This window comes from Chelonoidis abingdonii, chromosome 3 (assembly GCF_003597395.2).
Source record: "Chelonoidis abingdonii isolate Lonesome George chromosome 3, CheloAbing_2.0, whole genome shotgun sequence".
NCBI classification, from domain to species: domain Eukaryota; kingdom Metazoa; phylum Chordata; order Testudines; family Testudinidae; genus Chelonoidis; species Chelonoidis abingdonii.
The window spans coordinates 215272883-215294925 of record NC_133771.1 but is presented as its reverse complement, the minus strand read 5'-3'; the positions used below and the strand labels follow the sequence as shown (position 1 = coordinate 215294925).

At 57.2% G+C, this 22043-nt stretch overlaps 1 protein-coding gene across 17 annotated transcripts in view; it reads left to right on the top strand.

The window, feature by feature from the left end:
- Positions 1 to 21790, top strand: part of KLC4 (kinesin light chain 4) — a 53106-nt gene extending 31316 nt beyond the window's left edge. For 7 of the 17 annotated variants that reach the window (XM_075064526.1, XM_075064527.1, XM_032780732.2 and 4 more), the window contains 6 exons: positions 586 to 653; positions 1579 to 1687; positions 2760 to 2918; positions 18794 to 18918; positions 19441 to 19498; positions 20829 to 21790. In XM_075064526.1, coding sequence (XP_074920627.1) covers positions 586 to 653; positions 1579 to 1687; positions 2760 to 2918; positions 18794 to 18918; positions 19441 to 19498; positions 20829 to 20918 — 609 coding nt within the window. In that variant the 3' untranslated portion in view covers positions 20919 to 21790. Of the gene's footprint in view, positions 1 to 585; positions 654 to 1578; positions 1688 to 2759; positions 2919 to 5871; positions 8427 to 18793; positions 18919 to 19440; positions 19499 to 20828 lie in introns of those variants that run through there. The other 10 variants (XM_075064534.1, XM_075064531.1, XM_075064532.1 and 7 more) reach the window with 3 other exon arrangements.
- The last annotated feature ends 253 nt before the right edge of the window (positions 21791 to 22043 follow it).

Here is a 22043-nt window from a genome sequence, read left to right as displayed (position 1 = left end):
AGCAGTGCTGGAGCTCAGGCCTGGCACAAATTAAGCCCAGTCTTTGTGCCCCTGTGACTATGGGGTCAGGAGGCACTGCCCTCTCCACCTGCTTGAAACATGTGCGCAGGGTGGTGCACATGGCATTACTACTACCCCACCCTTGGTTGTGGCACTGCCACCCGTGGTGCTCAGAGCCATCTGCCCTGGGCTTAGCTCTGTTTCAGCTCCAGCACTGCTGGCCCCACTCAGGCTGGCGTGGAAACCAGCCACTGTGCTTGTGGAAATCTCAGGGAGCAGTGGCTGGGCAGGCAGGTCCGGCCCCAAAGTGGAGCAGGAAAGTGCCGTGCCCCAGCGGGAGGATGGGCTCCAGGGATGAAGTCTGGGGTGGCTCAGGTCAGCTCTAGGGAGCTCAGGCTGGATGTAGAGCTCCTCTGGGGACCCCCATAGAACTGGGGGGCAGGGATGGACAGGGGGATGTTTAAATGCTGAGCTGCTGCTGGCCACAGCTATCAGGGTTGGGCTCAGTCCAGCATGGAGTGGGGCTGTTCTGGGGGCCTGAGGCAGGCACTGCTCTAGCTAACCTCTCCTCTCCTTCCCTTGCAGAGCAAACAGAGAGACGGTGACCCCTATGCAGAGTACGGCAGCTGGTACAAAGCCTGCAAAGTCAGCAGGTAAGGCGGGGCTTGGGGAGCCAGGAGGCCATGGCATCAGCGTTGGCAACCAGCCCCTCTGGAGCCAAGGTGCTGCCCTGCCACACCCTTCAGCGCAGTAATAGCCCCTGCAATGCTTTCCTTGCCTCATGCTGGCTGCCCTGCCCTCTCCAGTGCTTGTCTGGGAGTTGGCCTCTTTAGCTTGATTACTTTATCTTGTGTGTACATCTACTTTCATTGCCCTCTGCCTGTGAGGGTCCGAAGAGCCTGCCGTGTTGCTGCAGATCTTGGCTCTCCAACCAACAGAAGCTGGTCCAGTAAAAGACATTCCCCCCGCCCCCTTGTGTCTCCGTAACCAAGCCTGTCAGACAAGGGAGTCCATGTGCCTCTAAGCAGGCTGGACATAGGAGCCACCTCTCAAACACACGGGAAGAACCTATTTCCAGCAGGTGTCCCTAACTGTCCACCCTATTCATAGTCACTGGATGATATTCAGGGCCAGTGTGTCACCAGCTGACACATGCTATCTTACCTGACACTTTAGAGACGCAGTTGGGGCAATGAGTGTCAGGCTGAGCTGAGTTATATATGGGGTGCCCTCTGCCAGTTGGCGGGGAGCAGCTATTAGGGCCACAGGTGCTCCTTAAGGGCGTGCAGTGTCTGTGCGTTCACAGTGCCTTCAGGGAGAGTTGATGGCTGGGCCCTCCTGTGCAGCGTGGCCCATGCCAGAAGGCCAGGCACCTGGCGGCTCCATTCCCCTGCTCTCCCACTCCAGCCCAGCTATGGCCCATCTGCTCTCCCCTGGGATGCTCCCAGGCACTGTCACACAGAGCTGAGGCTTCCCAGCGTGGCAGGGGGCCCCAGTCACTCCAGAGCAAGGGGTGCCAGGAGCTGCTGGGAGGACAGATGGCTGCTGCCTCAGCGTCACATTTTCTCTTGCCCCCAGCCCCACAGTGACCACCACCCTGCGGAACCTAGGCGCTTTGTACAGGCGCCAGGGCAAGCTGGAAGCAGCAGAGACGCTGGAGGCATGTGCAGTGCAGTCTCGGCGGCAGGTAACCCCTGGGATGCCCTGGCAATCTGGGGACTGGGATGGAGCTGGGGGGGGGGGGGGCAGGGGTTGCTCACTGGCACCTCCCCTCAGAGTAGCAACAGGATCTCTTGGGAGTGGGGCCCTGTGATGCCTACCATTGCCCAGGCTCCCTAGGCTTGGTGGATTTAAATCTGTGCAGTCCCATCGGCTCCCCCTGGGCTGGGGCTTGGGAGGAGTCACTCAGGGAAACACTCCTCCCACAGATCTGTTAGCCTGGCCGGTAGCTATGGAGCCATTCACTTGCACCACAAAAGCTGCTGGGGAGACTGAGGTGTGAAGAGATCAAACTGACAGTTGGACACACAAGGTCCCAGGCCTGGCGGTGCAGCCGAGGCCTGCCTGAGTGGCTAACAAATGGGTGACTGCGGGGGGCTGGAAGGTAGCAGAGCGGTCCCCGCTCTGGTTAGAAGGGCTCTGGCGGAGATCCTGGGACCTGCAGGGCTGGAAGCATTGCTCGGTACTGGGAGTATAGGAGGGTTAATAACTAGAGCGCTGAAGCCCCTGGCTGAATGTGAGACGATAGCTCGACTGGCATAGCTTCTGCAAAAGGCAGTAGTGCCCCTCGGAGCTGAAACAGCTGCTGAGTGGGAACGGCGGCACCTTCCACGAGGCCCCTCGCAAAGGGCTGCTCGGGACACGGGCTGCTAGCGGCAGAAGGATGTAGGCGATGGCAGGTGGGACTGTCAGGTATCTGGTCACTCTGCTGGCCAGAGCCCTGCAGCCAGGCTTTGTCCGGCCTGCGTGTGATGCTCTAGCCAGCCCGTTCAGACTGGTGAGCTAGGCGGTAGGGACACTCTGCTGTCTCCTTTGCCCTGCTGCCCGCAGCAAGTCTCTCTTGGGCTCTCCCTGCCTTGCTGTGTGTGGTTGGGCCCAAAGGGGACAGCACAAAGCCAACCTCCCCCCGAGCATTCTGGTCCTGGAGATGGCACGGCTCATCCCTCTGCCCCCATGTCCTGGGCAGACGGTGGCGCTGGCTCTCCATCGCAGCCAGGGGCCAGCCCTGACTTGATCCTCTTGTGCTGACTCCTCTGCAGGGCATTGACCCCATTAATCAGACCAAGGTGGTGGAGATTCTGAAGGAGGGAGCCGGTGCGGAGCAGAGGAGGAGCCGTGACAGCCTGGCGGGGACTGTCAAGTATGAGAACACCGCAGACAGGAGCGAGGAAGTGAGTATGGGCGTGCAGTGGAGCAGGGTAAGTACAAGTCCACCATCAAGAACTGCCTAGGCCAGCCGGGAGAGGCAGGGGGCAGCACCTGCCCAGGGGTCCCTGCTGGAGTGCTGCCCCCTGCAGTCTCCAGGAGCTGATGGCCTGTCGTGGCATCCCTGCCTGCCTCATTCATTCCCTGCACCCTGCCCTGCCCTCTCTCGCCATTAACCTGTTGGGACAGGGAGAGGAGCGCCTGGCACTCACTCCGAGGGGCTGCTGAGCCTGGCATTGGAAATGTCCAGAACAAAGCAGCCCTGGCTTGCCCCTAACAGAGCCTTGGCATCCCCTTAACACTCCTCCTGGCTATGTCTGCATCGCACACCGACTGCCAGCCCTGAGTGGGATTCCTGAGGGAGCCTGGCAGACAGCTCCTGTGCCCTGTGGTGGGCAGCACCCTGCTGTGGGGGGGGGGGGTGCATGTGTGTGTGAGTGTGACTGGGGAGTGGGTTATAGCTGCAGGCAACTCTCTACCCTCACTGCTGTCCTGGGGGCTGAAAGCATGTGTCCCCCTGTGACACGTTGCCCCCTAGTAGTGTCAGTCTAAGGGCGGGGTCGGGAGTTAGGGCTCAGTGGAAGCACAGGCCAGGCAGGGTGGGCAGGAACGTGTCCCCATCCCCCGGCCACCAGCCTTGCCTCCAAAGGAGACTGGGCTTGACCCTGGTTGTGGCTTCCATCTGGCTCTGGAGGCCAGGGCAGCCTTACTCTGAAGGGAGGCAGCTCTTCTGTTTCCATTGCTGAAAGGGGCACCAGCCTCCTGGCCCAGAGGAGTGGGCATATGAGTCTAACTAGGGGTGCAGTGTACAGGGGTCGGACTCATGAAGGGCAGTGGGGAGAATGTGGGGCACGTGGTGCTAGGGAGAAGGTGTGTGTTCTGGCTTGGGGGAGGGGGAGCCGTAGCACTGGGGGTCCTGGGGAGCAGTGCACTGTAGTTAGCTTCTGAGCACATCCGAGCTAGAGGAAGGGGGCACGGTGCATGGTGGGGGATGGGCTTGGCCTAGACTAGGCAACTCCTGACTGCTGTGACCCTGGCTACATTAACACACACCCCTACCTCCTCCATCAGCTCACTAACCCCACCCCACAAGCACACCCTGCATGAGCCTCTCCTCCCTTGCCATGACAGCCAGGCAGCACCATGCCTCTCGCTCTCTTGATTGTGGATTGTACCCAAGAGGCAGCTGTGGAGTAACCTCTACAGGCAGTGTGGGGCGCCCCCGGGCTGGGAGCAGAGCTGGCAGGCAGCCCCCCAGGGGTGCGAGTAGGACTGGCGAGGAGCCCACAGGCTGGGAGCGGGGAAAGGAGGGCTATCCTCCAGGGGCAGCAGGGGTGGGGTTCTCCTTCCAGAGGATGGCGATGGTCTCCTCTGCAGTGCAGCTCCCTCTCCCAGGGAATGGAGGCAGCCCGCTGCTCTGTGGATGGAGGAGACCCAGGACGGCTGTCTCCTCGCCTGCCAGTGGAGGGCCTGGAGGACTGCCCCACCTGGATGGGCCTCTGAAGGGACCTGTCATCCCCCAGAGAGGGTGGATTGGGGGCTGCCGGGCGCTGGGTCCAGAACGTCCCTACCACTGATCTCCTGGCTTGCCTTTCCCTGCGTGGTTCCTCCCATGCTGTGTCTTCACTGTGGTGCCCTTTGATCTGCTTCGTTCTGGTGGTGGGCTGGGAGCTCTTTCCCTGAGGGGCTGCCTCGGAACACACCCTTCCTAGGGGGCCAGGCTGTGCCACATCCCAGCCCACGCTGGGAGAAGGCAGTGCCTGCTGTCGTGTCCTGAGCCAGGGAAGCCTAGCAGGATTTCCCTTGCCTGGCTTGGCAAGCTATGGAATGAGGCCCAGTGTAGCTCCAGGGGGGCCTGCAGCTCACAGCTCCCCCAGTTGAGGCTGAGTCCTGAGGGAAGTGGGAGTCCCAGCCTGGTGGCTCAGTGCATTTCCCATTCCCCGCAGCTCTGCTGCCCATGGCCTGCCCACCCAGCTGGCTCCCCCGCGGCTCTGCTGCCCGCCTGGCTGGCTCCCCCGCGGCTCTGCTGGGCAGTAACACTGCCCCCGGCTACATGCCCTTCCCAGGGGTAGATGGATTCAGTTAACTTAAGATCTTGTCCCTCATGGGCAGTTGCTTCCTTCTCTGATCTGGAGGGATCCTAGCCACCCGTCCCCTAGTGCCAACCCCCAGTCCTGCCTGTCCTACCCTGGGCCAAAGGTTGTGTAACTTCCAGTGGTCGTCAGTGGGCGGAGAAGGCCCTCAAGTACCAGAGATCTCTGTCCATGAACTGCTGTCCTGCCCTCCCCAGAGCAGCTCCCTCTGGCAGCAGGTTTGCCCTGCAGTGGTCTAGGCAGGAAGGTAGCACCTTCCCCTCCCCTGGAGCACTGAGATCTCCCAAGGGACATGTTGCATGTGGTCCCTTTCTAACCAGCACTAGGCCTCCAGGAGAGGGGGGCAGAGGGCTCTGGTGGTATTTTCATTAGCAACCCCAGCCCTGCTGGCTACAGAGCCAGTGAAACTGTGGCCGCATCCCAGCAAGCCAGACAGGCAGGGAGAGGAGGAGGATGGAGTCATTGCTTGTTGGCATCCATTCACTCCAGTGACAAAACACCTGGGAGAAAAGGTGTCTGCTCCCTCTCTCCATGTAGGGCATGAGAGCTGACTGGGCCTGGTCTGGAGCTAGCCTTCAGGGCCTCCCGAACCTTCCCAGGCCATCGTGTCTGCACACAGGGCGCCTCTGTCCGGCCTGGCCCAGCCCTCCCCACTGACCCCCTTTAGCTCCACGTATTTCAGGCCCCTGGTTGAGTCTTCCTGGTCCCCTAGGAATGGCCGGTGCCCAGTTGCAGGGCAGCTGTGTGTTCTGTCTCTGCCTGGGCTGGGGCACGGCCTATGCCTATCCCCCAGGGATACCTCCATTCTCACTATGGCCTTGTCAATGATGTCTTTCTCCTCTCTGTGCACTAGGCTTAAATCCCTCCTGAGACTCCCTCTTTCCCTTCCACTACAATCACCTGGATGTATGTGTTGTACCTTCCGACTTTTCCTCCGCACCATCCCTCCTTCCACCACTCCTGCTTTCCTCAGCAAGGACTCCACGCCAGTCCCCAGCCTACCTTCCCAGCATGCGAGGGTGCCACGGCACCTGCAGAGGAGCGCCTGGCTGCAGGGGCTCAGCCGCTGTACTCTGTCAGCCAGCAAGAGAGCAGGAAGAATCTGCATGGAGCTGCCCGCTCCCCCTGGCCAGGGCAGGGCCGCTGCAGGGATCCCTCTGGCCCCCGACCTCTGCTTCTGTCCTTGTGTCACTGGGGCCTGGCCTGCTGGTGGAAAGTGTCCTCGCTTCCGGGGTGTGCACCACACACCCAAAGGAGCTCACACTCCCGCATCATCCCACAGACTGCTCTGCAACACACACCCCTCCTCCGCCCCAACCCTGCCAGCCTGCTCCCTGCTCTTCCACTAGCTGCCAGGGCACAGGGAGGCTAGGGGGGTACTGTTTGGGGTGTGCAGGCCTGGGCCGCATGGGGATCTCTGCTGGGCTGTGTGTGGGCACTTGGTTCCCTGCAGCCTTGTATCCCATTAGAATGGGCCTGTGTCTGGCACCACAGAGGCCTGGGCGAGCAAGGGTGGCCTTGGTCTGTGGGCGCTGAGGCCCTGCTCTGACTCACAGGATGGTAGCGCTGGGCTCTGAGGACTGAAACAGGTGCCAAGGCCGAGGCGAGAGGGGGCTGCCTAAAGCAAGGGGTCCCACCCTGCAAGCAGGGGCTGTTGATCCAGACTCCCAGTCAGGGTTCGGGGCAGCAGCTGAAGGGGTTGGGGGAGACGGGGGCTGCGGGATGCAGACATGGGACAAGCACTGCTGTGTGTGGCTTGTTCAGTCCTGGCCTCTCTGCTGAGACCGGAGGGTGGGCTATCCAGCTGGGCTCCATTATGGCTCTGGGGTGACTGTGCTGAGAAAACGGTTCCAACCCAGCCTGTGTTTCCTCAGTAGCTCCATTTGGGAGGGGACGGGTCCAGGGAGTGAGGGGTGAAGCAGCATGTGCAGTGCTGCTCCTTTAAGAGGAAGGGAGCAGGGAATGAAGGAGCAAAGGCTGGAGCCATGTGTAGCCACAGTGGCAAGGGAAAGGAGCAGGCAGGCCCCAGCTGGAGCTCCCAGCAGAGAGGGCCAGCAGGAGGCCCACACGAGATGGGGGTGCTCACCTGCAGCAAGGTGAATTGCTTTTGGGAGGAGCAGTAGGGAGGGCTGAGGGACGCGGGGGCATTCCAGAGGAGGTGGGGGGACGGAGGGAGAGGTGGGATGAGTTTGGGGTTGGCTGTAGGGAGGTAAGGGGGTGGTGGTGGAGGAGGCAGAGCAGGGCATGTTTCTGAGGTACAAGGGGGGACTTGGACTGGGGAGTCCCCACTTCCTTCTCCCAGACCAGCTCATGCCCAGACAGCAGCGGAGCAGCCTCGACCTAGGCCTTAGGGACTTGGGCTGGGAGCTGCACTCAGACTCCTGGGTCACTGCCTTGCACTTAGGAGGAGGCTATGGGGTGGTGGGAGAAAGGTCGGTTACCTCCCTGCTGCAGACAGAGGGTCTGATGCTGAGACCACAGCTCCCTTCAGACAGGGCTCCCAGCAGCAGGACTGGCTCCCAGCCCAACAGCGGGGGCATAGAGAAGAGAGCTAGATAGGGCCCCCCAGAGGATTCAGGGGGCCTGGGGTCTTCGGCGGCGGAAGCATAGAGAAGAGAGCTAGGTGCTGCCTGTCGCTGTCGCAGGGGCCATGGGAGCTGGCAGGGCTGCAGCAGCCTAGAAGGGGTCTCCTAGGACCCTCTGCACAAGGGGATGCAGTGTGGAGGGCTGTCTTGCAAGGAGGGCATTTGCCTGGGGTTCTATGCTACAGGGGTGGTTGCCTGCCCCAGGGCTTGGTGGCCCAGGATGGGTTGCCTTGCAAGGGGGGATATTAGCCCTGGAGCTCTGTGCCCTAGTAGAGGTTGTGGGGCCTCTGTGTGGCCTGTGGGAAACCCGACCCCTGCTGCTGGCAACCCCTCTAGGTCCTGGCATCCAGTGGAGGAGGGAGGGGAGTCTCTATTTCAGGGAGCCAGAGCCCTGTTAATGCCAGATGCACAGCAGCTGCTGCCTTCCTAGCCTGAGTGGAGAGGAGCCCCTGCTGAGGGGTGCTGGGCTCCCAGCTTGCTCCCTGGTAGCCCACAGCCCAGTGCCCATGCAACCATGCTCCAGCCTCAAGCAAGCCCAGGGCCAGGACACTGTGAGGAAGCCTCTCCTTGGTGGCTGCTCCCAGTGCCCCCCCCCCCCCCCCCGAGAGCCGTAAACCAGCCCCTGCTTCTGCATCTCCTCCAGCTGTGCCTTGGGCCCCTGCATGGCTGTGTACTCCACCTGCCACCAGGTTATTCAGCGGCCTGCTTCTGACACTGGGCGTGGGGAGCGCCTCTGCTGCGGCGCGTCTCTCTGACGTGAACTGGGGCTCCTTGTCGATGCTGTGAATGAACTTACCTCCAATTAAAGGCAGCCAGACCTGAACTGCTGCCCTGTGCTTCTTTCCATGCGACACACATCAGGCCCCCTGGCTCTGCCAGTACTTGGACTGACACTGGGTGAAGCAAGCCCCCTCCTTCCTTGGGCCCGGGTGTGCTGCAGCTGCCTAGCCCTGGCCCACCCCGGCTTTCCCAGCACATTTCCAGGAGTAGAGGTGTGTGTGGGGACTGTGTGCCTGTGTGGGGGAGGCGTCACGGTGTGGGCTGGGAGAAGCACCTGAGCATGGCGATACTTAGACGCAAAGAGGTGTGAGTGACTCCCTTGAACAGATGGGGGGCTGGAGGCTCAGACACCTCATGGTCATGTTTCCCAAAGTGAGGCCCCCCCAGTAGGTGGCTCAGGGCAGGCTCAGGTTTCCAGGGGTGCTGAGCACTCCCATCAGTGGGAGCCCCTCTGGGCAAACCTTTGGCTAGGCACCCCGAGCGAGGGGCTGCTCTGGAAAGTTGCTCTAAAGGAGTTGTCCATGATCACACCAGGGAACAAACCCAAGCTCTCCTGACTCCCGGGCCTGGGGCCTAGCCGTGGCACTCGGCTGCCGCCCTCTGCCTGTGTCTGCAGTCACTGAGGTTCAGAGTCCGTAGGAGTCACAGCCTGCAGGCACTTCCCAACCGGCCATAGGAGACCGGGCAGCAGGGCTGGGAGTGAGCTCCCCCAACAGATACACAACCAGAGGCAGCTCCCAGAGCCTGGAGGGGCTGAGCTCAGGCTTGGCCAAGCAGTGATGCAGGGCTGATCAAAGCTACAAGCAGGAATGTTGTAGTGACTGGGGGGAGCTGGCATGAGGACACCTCAGTACTGACAGTGTGGGACCAGTGCCATTCACTTGGCAATTGCCAGCTCAGGGTGGAACCAGGGCCCACCTCCAATGAGAGCTAGTGCCGGCTGCCCTACAGCAGGCTGGAAGAAACCCTACAGGGGTAGCAGTGGCTAACCAAAGGCAGTTTCCTCCTGCCCCTATTAGCTGGAGGCTGGCTCGTGCCCTGGTGTATCCCTGCCCAGTCCTTTAACTCCACACTGCCGTATCTCTGAATAGCTCAGGTGCCAGATAAATATCCAGTCCTTCACTCAATACTGCTAAGCATTTGGCCTCAACTGAAAAATTGGAGAAGAGCCATAAATTGGATTTGAGGGCTGGTCTGCTGGAGAAAATGCCTCCCAGTGAGAGACTAACAGCTCAGGCTGTGCAGTTTCTCATGAAAGAGATTGAGAGGGGACTCGAAACTGTCCCCTTGTTGTGTTACAGGAGTGGATGTATAACCATGCCCGCCCTGCCCTTCTGCACGTCGTGTCCCTGTGGTGTGTCCCCTCTGATCCATCTCCTCTCCGGAGTAAATATTATGTGTGTTACTGTAGGAACTTGTGGCCCTGGCAGCCTGGCCCTGTTGTGCTGTGGGCTGTGCAGACATATAGGAAGAGTGTCCCTGTCCCAGAGCGCTTACAGTCTACGCAGGCCCAGGCTTTCCAGCCTCTCTCCATAGGAGTTTTCCAGGCCCTTGACCAGTCTTACTGCATGTCATTAACTCTCTCTCCTGTCTCAGGTGGGGGAGCAGGGCCGTGCACTGTATCCAGCTGAGGCTGAACAAGGGATTTAACTGTCATTCTCAGCATTATTCTCCATGCCATTCCTTGGAAGCCCTAATATATGTTTTGTTTGACCATTGACAGAGGTTTTCATTGAGCTTCCCACAGAGACACACAGTCCTGTTCCCTGAGAGGCTACAGTGACGTTAGAACTCTTTGAGGTATAGGAGTAGCTCCAATTATTCCTTCTAATAAGCAGAGAGTCCTGCCTCCCCGATGACTGCATCGTCAGCTGACCACCTGTCCCCTGTAGCAGCAGGAGGAGGGCTGGCTGTTGCTCTGTGATGGTAGAAAGGATTTAACAACAAGAGGTTTGATCTGTGCTAGAACGCCAAGGTAGACACTGGGCACGGTCAATGGTTCGGTACAGAGCATTGGCTAAGACCAGGGCTTTCCTGTTGTCAGTTCCCTATGACGGTTTAGAACTGAGTACAATGAGTGAGGAGCTCACCTCCCAATGTGCATTACCTTGTGTTTGTCAGCAGCACTGTCATCACCCGTTCTGCCCATTCCTGGAGCCAGGTCGGAGCCTGTCTGATCCGAGTGCTCCTCCAGCTCCTAGTTGAAATTATCCCCCCCAGCCGCATTCTGGTTAGTTTTCTGTGCCGGCAGCACTTGGGCTGGGGGGAGCCCCCCTCAGCCCTGCTGGAGGGGCTGTCCCAGCCACACACAAAAATATCCCCCCTCTTCATACCATCATCTCTTCAATGCACTGAGACACTGAAGCTCCCTCAGTGCATAGACCTGAAAGTTTTATTCCTAGCAATCTAAGTGTCCCTTCACTTCCTGCTGTCACTGTACCACTATGTGCCAAGACCGGACTCCTCCCCAGCACTAGCTGCACATTTGTCTAATGCCTTACAACATCCTCTGCCCAGTAGGCAAGTCCCAGTCTTCAGATACTCTGCCCTCTGCATTGCTAATGACTGAATCCCTCACGGGAACAGCAGATGAGTCAGTTTGGAAAGCAAAGACAAAGGCAGAACAAGATCCAGTGGCTGGAAAGTGAGGCAAATTCCAAGTGGAAGTAAGATGGACATTTTCAACATTGTTGCATCTGATGAAGTGGGTATTCACCCACGAAAGCTCATGCTCCAATACGTCTGTTAGTCTGTAAGGTACCATAGGACTCTTTGCTGCTTTTACAGATCCAGACTAACACGGCTACCCCTCTGATACTTGATTTTCAACACTGAGGGTAATTAACCACTGGACCAGTTCACCATGGGAGGCAGTGGTTCCTTCACCACTGGGAGTCTTTCAGTCGAGACTGGATGTCTTTCTAAATGCTCCCCTCTAGCCCAGCCAGAAGGCCGGGCTGGGTTCAGGTGACACTGGGTGAGGTGCTGGGACCTGCGTTCTACTGGAGGTCAGGCGAGATGATCACAGCACTCCCTGCTGGCTATGTGTGTGTGTGGAGTGACCCCCTTGGCACTTGAGGAACGTCATCTACTTCTGTCTCTGCTACAGCAGGGGCCCCAGCAAAGACTTTGTCTCTCCAGCTTACCCGTGTCCCCTCCCATCCCACCACTGGCTTCCCCAGTGGCATATCAGAGCAGCCACTCTGAGGTGGGCTTGCTCTACCCTCTTCCTAGTCAGCATCTCCTCAGCTCCGGCGGCCCAGCCTCCCTCGCTGCAGGACACTACATAACATCTTGCAAAGGGGCTCGGCTAGGCTAGAGACAGGCTTTATTCTCTACAGCGAGGGCACTGCAGGGCTCGTGAGCTCCCCACACTCAGCTGCCTCATGGGACTTTCTGACGAGGGAGACCCCTGTATACAGCAGCCTCCATTTTACAAACCCTGACACTTTACTCCAAGGGTTTATCTGCTCCCCACCCCCCACCCCGTTATTGTGAAGGGCCTTTAGGGGTCAGAGAACACTGGTCCTGCTCCCTGCCCTCTCTGGGCACCAGCCTGACTGAGCTCTGCTGCTATGCCACAACGCTCTCCTGTGCAGCTTGAGGAGGGGTCTGCCCCAGCATGCAGAGCTGGCAAATGCACCAGCGGCCGCGTCTCTCAGCGCCAGCCAGAGGGGCTGCCTGGCACCACAGCAAGTAGGACATCAGTAGCTAACTGTGGTTTTCCCTGCTACTGCCCCTGTGTGAGGGCAGAGAGCCAACTGCTAGAGTGAGCACTGGGGGAGATGGTGCTGGGGGGCAGGCTGCTAGATTGGCTGTTAGTGAAGTGCTCAGTTATCCCATGGATGAGATAGACCACTGAAATCCTGGCCTTCCACTTAAAGAAAGATAACCTGGTCCCCCATCGGCTGCCAGGACACCCACGCCAGGATGCCCTGGCTGTGGACATGTGGGGGTTCATTTGCATCTAATGCAAACAGCCCATAGACCTCAGAGCCCAGGTGCAGCATCTTGAGGCCAGAGCTGCTGAACTGGAGGAGCAGCGAGAGCTGAAACTATTCCAGAGGTGACAAAAAGGGCTGTTGCAGAACACGTCTGCCTTCCCCCATCCTCTCGGCACTGCAGTCAGTCCCGTGGCAGGAGGGGATGCAGGTGCGAGGCAGGGCATATCCTCTTAGATAGGACCCACCTTCCAGCAGAGACAGTGGAGGCTGATCAAACCTCATGGACCGAGATGGTTGCTCCAGGGACTGGGATGGGAGCTGGGAGCTTCCGTAGGGGATTTTGATCACTGCACATGGGGAGACTGGGAGAACTGTTGGGTGTCTTGCCTAGGTAGCATAGTGGGAGGGGCAGGGAGAGGTCCTGGAAGCTATATTTCACTCACTACGAAGAATGCCTGGACAAGGGCCCCTGACAGCTCCACACACAGGGCTGGCTAAGCATCAGGGCGGGGCTAGGGTGAGGTCACGGAGGGAAATGGTGGTGTTAGCAAACTGGCAGACCCAGGAGTTAAGAATAGGTGTACAGTCAAAAGTAACCCCACCCCACCCCTACAGTGGGAAGCAAAGGACTAAGCTAGGGCAATTAGAATTCCTAGCCCAGAGGGAGGAGCTTGATGGTGGAACGACCAACATCCATGGAGAGGCGTGAGCTGGGTAGGACCCACCTCTGCAGGGAGGTGGAGCAGTAGTGCCAGAACTGAAGGGTTCAGTGGAACCCAGTGGGTGGGATTTCTGGCACAGCTGGTGTACAGACATACTCCACATCTGAAGAATGCAGATCTAACAGTAGATCAAAGAGGCAACTCAGTGTCATGCAACACTAATAATGGGAGATTTCCAGCATAGCACCTGGTCAGATGGTGCCACAGGACCTCGTTCAGAGACGCAGTTCCTTTCAGTGATTCCTTCTGGGGCAGCTAGTTCCAGAGCACCCCAGGGCTGAGTCCCGAGTAGCACACAGCAGTTGGCTCAAGAAGGGAGAGTAGGTGAGCTCTGTCACAGCAACCAAAATGCCACCATGCAGGGAAGGACAGTCACCAAAACCTGGCACATTGAGACTACAAGTAAGATGGGCATTTAAAGAATGAGGAAGCTGCTCAAAGAGGCAATAGAATCAAAAATAAAGAAGCCAAGCCCCATAGATTTGGATTCTACTGAAGGAAGCAATGACAGAGTCTCAGAGGGCAGGTGTACCTCAGACCAACAAAGGGAGAGCAAGAAGTAAACCCATCTGGACAAATGGCGGATTTAGGAGGTTACTCAAGCCAAAGAGACCCATCAGAAACGAGTGAAGTTGGTAGGAAGGAGCATGCACTACAGCAGACAAGACTTGAGGAACCCACCAAGCTAAGAAGGAATCTGAGGAGCAAGTGCCCAAAAGTGTTAAAAATAAAGCAGGGGTACGTAAGCAGATCACAGGCAGGAATTGTGTGAGGGAAGTGGGGGTCTACAGGACCACTTGAGTCAGAGGGAGCAAATACAGAAGAGTGGGATGTTTCTGAGACGCAAAAGGATTTCTTCATCCAAGTCTTCATGGCTGAGGATGTTGTGGAAATTCCCACCCTGGACCTGCTGTATCAGGGATTGAGGGGTCAGAAAGAAAGATGCTGATTCATACCAATGTTAAAACGCAATGAGCCTCTGGTACCAGGTGGTACTGCCAAGAGCTCTAACCCAGGGGCAGTCTCAACCAGTGGCCAAGAATGAATAACAGTTCAGAGGAGAGTCCGTGAAATCCCCTTAAGGACAATTAGTGGGTAACTTGTGCAGAGAAGTCTCCCTAAACCTAGGCCCTCAGTGGCTGGATTACCACCACCCATTGAAATTAGCTCTGCACTGGAGGGCTGGAAGATGGTACATGTTCTATTTTCACAAAGGCTACAGGAATGATCCTGCCAATGACAGACCAGGGCCTGCAGTTCAGGCTCAGCTGACTAGGTTGAAATTATAATTAAAAGTAGAATGAGCTAATTTCTCAATAAATGTTAGCTATGTGGGACTAACCAGCATGGCTTCGGCACAGAACGTTCTTAGATTCCAAGGCCAGAAAGGACGACTGTGATGATCTAGTCTGTCCTGGATCACATAGGCCATAAGACTTCCCCAAAATAATTCCTAGAGCAGAGCTTTCAGAAAAACATTTGATCTTGATCTGAAAATTTCCAGTGATAGAAAATCCACCACGACCCTGGGTACGTTGTTCTAATGGTTAATTACTCTCCCTGTTAAAAATTTACATCTCACTTCTGGTCTGAATTGTCCAGCTTCAACTTCGAGCCATTGGATCATGTTTAGCTTTGTCAATACCAGAGAGAGAACTATGAGGGACCCAGCCAAGCTAGGAGAATGGGCTACACAGTGGTAACAATAGTCAGTGCTGACAGATCCAAGGAGAGAATCATCTAACCAACTCCTCCACATGCCTGGGTTCTGAATGAACTGGAACCACTTGGGGCATTGTCAGCAGCTTAGTGAGATTCTCTGAAATGCAGAATGGAATGGCAAGTCCTACTGCAAGCATTCTGTTGGCAGGATATAAATCCATGGTGTGCTGTCACCTGTGGTGCTGTGTGCAGTGTGGGGCACCCTGTTGAGAAAACACTAGAGCAGAAATAGCAGAGATTTGGAGATGGGCATTAAAAGTTATTAGAGGCCTGGAAAAACTTCCACAAGTGGAGACTGCAAAGTTTGACTGATTAGCAAGACACGGAATATGACAGATTCTAGATCAGTGAATGGCACAGGGACAATCTCATGGTACAGGGAGAAGTGAAAGTGGAAAGCAGCAGTTGCCACCCTGATCAAAGGAAAAAGCTGGTCTGCAGAGGAGTAACCTCCCATTCCTAGGGATGAGGCCATTCGGGTATAGGAGGCAGGCTCGGAGTGGGATAGAAACCATAGTGCTTCAGGAAATGACTCTGCCCCTGACTGCCCAGTCCTCTGCACAGGTTATCCCCCTATTGTCCTTTATGGGGTTTCATGGACTCACCTCTGAATTGGCTGCTCCTGGCTGGTGTGAGAGACGGGACCTGGGGCTGGCTAGCTGGGTCCAGGCGCTGATCCATTTTGAACAGCTCACTGTTCCCAAGCCCTAGCATAGGAGAAATACATTATTATGACACCTGTCAAGCTCTTTGGAGCAGCGCTTACCAAATATTTCTTACCACATGTACACCGCCTAGCACAGTGGCAGCTGGGGCATATAGGTGCTGCCTTATACACATATTGTTTGCTCTAGAGAGGAGATGGATTAGAGGGGACGCGGCAAAGGGACAAAAAGTACTGAAAGGCAAAGAGAAGGGTGTGGCTGTTCCCCAGCTCCTGTAGCACAAGAACAAGGGGATAGTCATTAAAACTGAAAGGTGGCAAATGCACAGCTATGCAAAGGCAAGACTCACACAAAACACAGCTGATACGCGGAACTCACTGCCACAAGACAGTGGTGCTGCTAGGAGCTTAGCAGGATTAAAAAAGGATTGGACACTCAGCACTGGTGTAGGATAACTAAGCTGGAGTCACACTCATAAGGATATTTACAATCCAAAAGCTTTGGAAGGGATCTAGCCCCTGTTTAAGGGGGTCGGGTGGTCACACCGGCCTGTCCTGCCGCACAGTGTTGTCCCATGTCCGAGCAGATGTGAGCAGAGGTGTTGTCTGCCATGACGCTGAACTCGGTTTGTGCTGCTCTCCATTGGTCTCTGCATTGTGGTTAGCGTGGGGACAACTCTCCTGCCTGTTCACAGCAGGGCGCGGATGTGGTACTGCTGTGTAGTGCAGGCCAAACTTAGCCAATGTGCCCTCTGCGCAGCTTATTCTGTCACTGCCACTGCGGGCTTCTTGCCTCTCCCTCGGGAGCAGCTGGTTCTGGCCAGTGTCAGCGATGGGACTCTGCTCTGATCGGGCCTGACAATTGCCATGTTGTGTTCCCAGCTCTGGAGTTGACTTGCTGGGTGACCTGGGGCACTGCTTCTCTGTGGACCTCAGTGCCAGCCTTGCCCTCTGCCAAGGGAGAGTAGGGCCCCTCCAGCACCGCCCCAGATTCTGTCAATGCTGCCAGGGGTTGTGCGCCCTCCACCAGGCCATGCACCCGAGAAATGCTCTTGGCAGAGCAAAGCCAGGGCACACAACAGCCCCCGGGTGAGCCCTGGCAAGGGACATGGTGGTGTCGCATTCAGGAGGGTGTGGGGAGGAGATAGAGCCTGGAGGTTAGGATGGGGGTGAAAACTGGACCAAAGGGTGCGACACTGGGCCCTTCACCCCAGCTCATGGAGTACAGAGCGACGACACAGGGCAACCCTGCTCAGTGGCCAAGAGCACTGGGATCACTGGTCCTGCTGGGACATGTCCTGGTCAGCTCCTGCAAGGGGATGAGGGAAGCCAGCTTGCCCTATGGGTGAAATGCAAAAAAAATGGCATACACTCCCACCCACTACCACCACATGGCAAGCCTGCTGCAACCCCAACCCCCAGCCACAAGCAACCCCCCACTTCAACAGCCGCCTATAGTATCTAGAGGATAACACAGATAGATAAAATTGAGAACATCATTGTCTTACCTTGGTTGTGTTTCTCCAAGGTGCTTTGTTTGTGTCCGTCTTCACTGAGATGATTTTTTCCCAGACTGCAGTGATTCTATATTTTAACTGGAGACTTGAACGTGAACGTTTTGGGACTTTATACATAAAGAAAATTCATTTAAATCTATTTCTTTAATTTGTATTTGCCATTTCATTTTGCCATTTCCAGCAATTTCTTATTGTTAACAGCAACGTCGTAGCATCTTTAGCTGGACACAGACGCTTTTAATATTAGATATCCCTGTGTATGGTGATAATGATGCAAAACTTTAGACCCATGTAAAAAAACCCAAAAAGATTAATTTATTTTTCTGGCAACTGGCAAATCCATAAAAAAGCCGTCCAGGCCGGTCAGATACCAGCCAGGTGATAACCTTACTAGCAGGCCTCCCAGGGCAGCTCTGCTGGGACCCACAACTCCCTGTGGCTCCAGGCACCCATGCTGGGCCTATGGCCCCCCTATGGCCCCAGGGTAGCTGAGCTGGGCCCCATGGTGGGTTCCACACCCATGCCAGGCCTGTGGCCCCCTATGGCCCCAGGGTAGCTGAGCTGGGACCCATGGTGGGTCCCACATCCATGCTGGGCCTGTGGCCCCTTCTCTATTCTGCCCTATCTCAGTCCATCACATTCGTGGATGAGAGTTTTACAAACAGACAAGGGCTGCTAGAGCCACAGGTCAGCAGGCTCCAAGAGGAGAAGCCAGGGCCAGGCTGCAGAGCAGAGAGTGAAGAAACACGCCTTGAAGCAGAGATGCCAACGGGAGTGATCTGTAGCAGGGCAAAGCTGGAGCCAAGCACACCCATTACTCAGAGAGGGAAAGTCCTCCTCAGGGCAGGCGCTCCACACTCCTCCCCTGAGCACTGTTGGGTCCCTCAGACCCAGCATCGCTGGCACGAGGTCCCGCGTCTGAGGAGCCGTCCTTCAGCGAGCCCAGCCAGAGCCAGGGGCTTCCAGTACAGCAATCTCCTGCCTGCCCTGGGAGAGGGGGAAATGCCAGGGAAGGAGTCAGCCCAGGAGCAGGCGTGCTCCAAGGGAAGAAGAAGGGGGGGAAGGAGGGAGAGGAGCAGGCACCCCAGCCCCCCGAAGATGAACTGCAAAGCTCCCTTCAGCATACACCAAGCCCAGGCCCAGGCCCAGCTCCTGCCAGTGTGCTCGTCAGGGAGCAACAGCCCGACCGGCCTGTGCCGGCACGGGGAGCTCACTGGGGTCCTCGCTGTGGCCCAGAGGAGGAAGCTGGTCAATCCCAGAGTCCCCCTCTGGGGAAGTCTGTGGACTCTGCCTCCCCCTGCGTTTGATCCACAAAGGGGTTCAGTCTCCACAGATGAATGTCCTTGTGCGGGGTGCTTGCTCCATACCATGTGGAGCAATCAGGGCGGGGCTCCCCCTGCTAACTCCCCCTGGCCGGTCACTTGGAATTCCAGGGGCAGGGGGGTCTCTGTGGGCACATGAGTGTGGGAGTAACGCCACCAGCAAACCACTAGCCTCCTGCCCCAGGAGGGGCCCTACCGCCAGTGGCTGGTTAGAGGGGCACCACAGTGAGTTGGCGATTGGTCTATCATGTTGATTTCCCTGGTTGGCTTCAGTGCCCGTCTTGCCTGAGGCTTTCCCTGCTCAGTACTGGCCGTGCTTGGCTCTGAGGGCGGCGTTTGGGGGGTGCCAATTCCGAGAGGCTCAGTTCTGTTTGTACTGTGATTTGCCATGTGTTTAGAGCTTAGTGAGCCTGAGGTATTTGCACTGGGGTCCTGCTGCAGCCTTCCCTTGGCATGGGGTGCAGTCCCTGCGCTCGTCAGCCATCTCACTGCCCCCGCTGGTTGTCTCTCTCTCTGCAGGATGGCAGTGGTGGCCTCCAACGCAGCAGCTCCCTGGTGAAGCTTCGGGACGTGCTCAGGAGAAGCAGTGAAATGCTCGTCAAGAAGCTGCAGGGGAACATCCCCCTGGAGCCCAGGGACACAAAGTACGTGTCTCCCAAGGGACCTGCATGCTCTCGCACCCATCGCTGGCTCTCAGGCCAGCCAGAAACGCGGTCTGTATATGCCAGGGGCTGTCCTTTCCTGAGGCTTTGCCTCTTTGGCACAGGGTCCCTGCACAGAGGGGTTTCTGCAGAGCCCTCTGGCCTGGGGCCCTGGTGGTGCTGCCTTGCAGGGCTGGCAGCAGCAGCATGGACGCTGAGCCCGAGAAAACGGGGGGAGCAAGAGGCTCTCTCATCCTGTCTATGTGTGGAGATGGGGACCCATGAAGCTCTAGGAGGGGCTGCGGGGACAGGCCTGGAGACGGGGCTGGGGCTTTCTGGCCCCAGGGGAGGCAGGGTCTGCCAGGGAAGTAGTGAATGTCCAAGCTCCTTTCCTCCTATCCCTGTGCTGTCCGGCGGAGATGCAGGGGGTTGCCAGGCCGAGGGGTGGGAGGCTGCACCCCATGGGCAGGGGCAGGGGCTGGGGCTGAGCTCGAGAAATCATCCTTTTCCTCTTTCTTTTTGTAGCATGAAACGAGCAGCATCATTAAATTACCTGAATACATCCAGTGAGGATGCCTTCCAGGTGAGAGCTCGGCAGCAAGCAGTGCCCACTGCCCCCCAGCTCAGAGCCCACGGGGCATGGGTTACGCAGCGATGCGCACGGGCCAGTTAGGGTTGCAAAGCCGCCTTTCTGAATTGAACTCCTACCCGGGCAGGATGAGGTGGGAACCCAACAGCCATCAGCTGTGCTGCATCAGGGGCAAAGGCAAGACAAGGAGTAAGATGCTAATAAACCAGCACTGGGAGCGCCAGAGCAGCTTGGCCCCACAAACTGAGCAGGGCCGGGGCAGTGGGGGGGTACAGGTTGGGGGGAGATGGGGCTGGAGCAGCAGGGGTACGGGCTGGGGGGAGGCAGGGCCGGGGCAGTGGCATCTGAAATTCCCCGGGGATGGGGGATAGGGAAATGCTCATGGGCAGGAATAGCCTGAAGTGCTCCTAGGTGCTGAGCAGAGACCTGGGAGCCCTCGCAGCTATTCAGTGGAGCTGTCTGCCCGCATGCAGCCACCGCCCTGGCTTTGCTCAGGCCCATGACTGACTCTGCAATCCAGGGATCCAGCAGCGCGACAGCCCTGGTTCCTACAGGTGCCAGGCCCTGGGCACGGTGTGCAGGGCAGCATTGCTCAGTACCCAGCGCTGTGCCCAACTAGGGAGCAGCACTGACAGGCTCTGGAAGGAGCCCTGGGCCATGTATGCCAGTGTCTGGGACAATTCAGGCTGGACTGTGATCTTCCAAGCCCATGAGTGAATCTGGCCCCGGGATGGATTGTAGGATTTCATGGATGGGAGGTTTGCTGCAGAACTGTTTGCCAGAGTCTGAGCGTTTATTAAAAACAAAAACCGAGCCCGTGTTGTTGGAAGAAACTTTAAACGTGACAGAAGCATGACCCCTGCGTATGCCTGCCTGGGTGTGCAGACAGCCTGAAGCAGTAGCTTGGAGAGGGCTGAACTGACTCATTTCCATTGATGAGCTTGTGACTCTGGAGCCTAGTGATGACAGTCAGATGTCAACAGTCATGTATTCACTGATGATCACTTTAAAAAAACACCCCCTTCCCCTGCTAATGTGCTAAATCCACACTGCCCCCTTCCCCTCTGAGCTGCTCCCCAGGTGCCAAAGCCTCCAGCTTCCCCCAACAGCTCCTGTGATATTGTCCGTGGTCACTATGAAAATCAGACTTGATGCCACTGAGATGGGGTTGGGGCATGAGCTAACCTGAATGGGAGCTCAGAGGACATGGCCCCTTGGGCTCAGCTCAGAGCAGGGCAGGCAGCGCATTCCCCCAGGAAGCTGTCTGGGCATGGGCCTGCATGCTGGGGATGTGGGATCCTGAATGGTGTGGTTTGTTTTTCAGGGTTCCCCGCGCCTCTGGGGAGAGAGGAGAGGCCTCAGTGCCAGCAGCGTGGATCTGTCCTCTCACAGCTCCCTGCTCACCTCCAACTGACCCACCTCCAGGCTCCTCTCTGCACCCCCTCCTGGCTCCATCTCAGATGCTCCTGCTGCTTGACTGCACCCAGTGGCTCTGGCACCACCTCCAGGACCCTGAACTGCCTGACACTCCAGCTGTTCCCCCCTGGCTCGGAGCTCCAGCCTGCCCTGTCTCAGACACTGCCCCTGGAAGAGGTGTGCCCTTGCGTGGAGTGGGGAGCACCACCCACGAGACAACACAGAGCCTCCCTCTTCCTGCTGCCTGCCTGGGCCTGGTACCTGGCAGGGACTAGCAGCTAAGGGGGCAGCACTTAGCACATTGCTCAGAGATGAGCTCCAGCAGTGCTTACCTGTGGCTTTGGGAATCAGAGCTGAGGGGTGGAGACTCCCCACTCCGTGGGACTGGTGCCAGCCCTTCCCCCAGGCAAGGGCTGGCTGAGAGGAGTACCAGGTGTGCTCCAAAAAGACCTGCGGGCTCCTTTACCATTCCCCCCGAGGCCTGTCCCTTCAGCAGTGAAGGGCTCACCCCCCTCAGCACTGCCTTCTCCTTAGTTATCAACTGCTCCCCGACCTCAGCACCTCAGCACCACCCAGTGCCTGGGACTGGGGTTCTTCCCATTCCGCTCCCTGGGCACCAGAGAACAAGGCTGGAAGGGTCATGGCAACCCTGCGACCTTCCTGGGGAGTTCACCTATGGGATTCAGCCCAGGCATCCCTAGGAGCTCTGCAAGCCTGGTTCCTGATCTCGCCGTGTTGCCTGTGTCTGCCTTAGCATGGAGGGAGCAGTGCATGGGCACTGGGGAAGCTGGCGGGCTCATTGTTACCCATGATTTACCTCTGATTGTGGTACTTTATTTTATTAAATTAAAAATCACTGGTAGGACTGTGGTGAGAGCCTCCAAGCCAGTGGGGAGGGAGGGCTGGCTGCACTCTGGCAAATATGGACTGCGGCTCCTAGCTACAGAGCTCAGTGGCTGAACCAAAGAAAAAGAGTGTTTCAGATCAGACAAAACATTTGGTTTTGGAGGGATTTTACCTTACAAAAGTAATATAAGGGGAGTCAAATTTGAAACAAAAATTCGTTTTGAATCAAAAAATCAAACATTTTAACTGTTTCTGAATTTTTGGATGAAAGAATTTG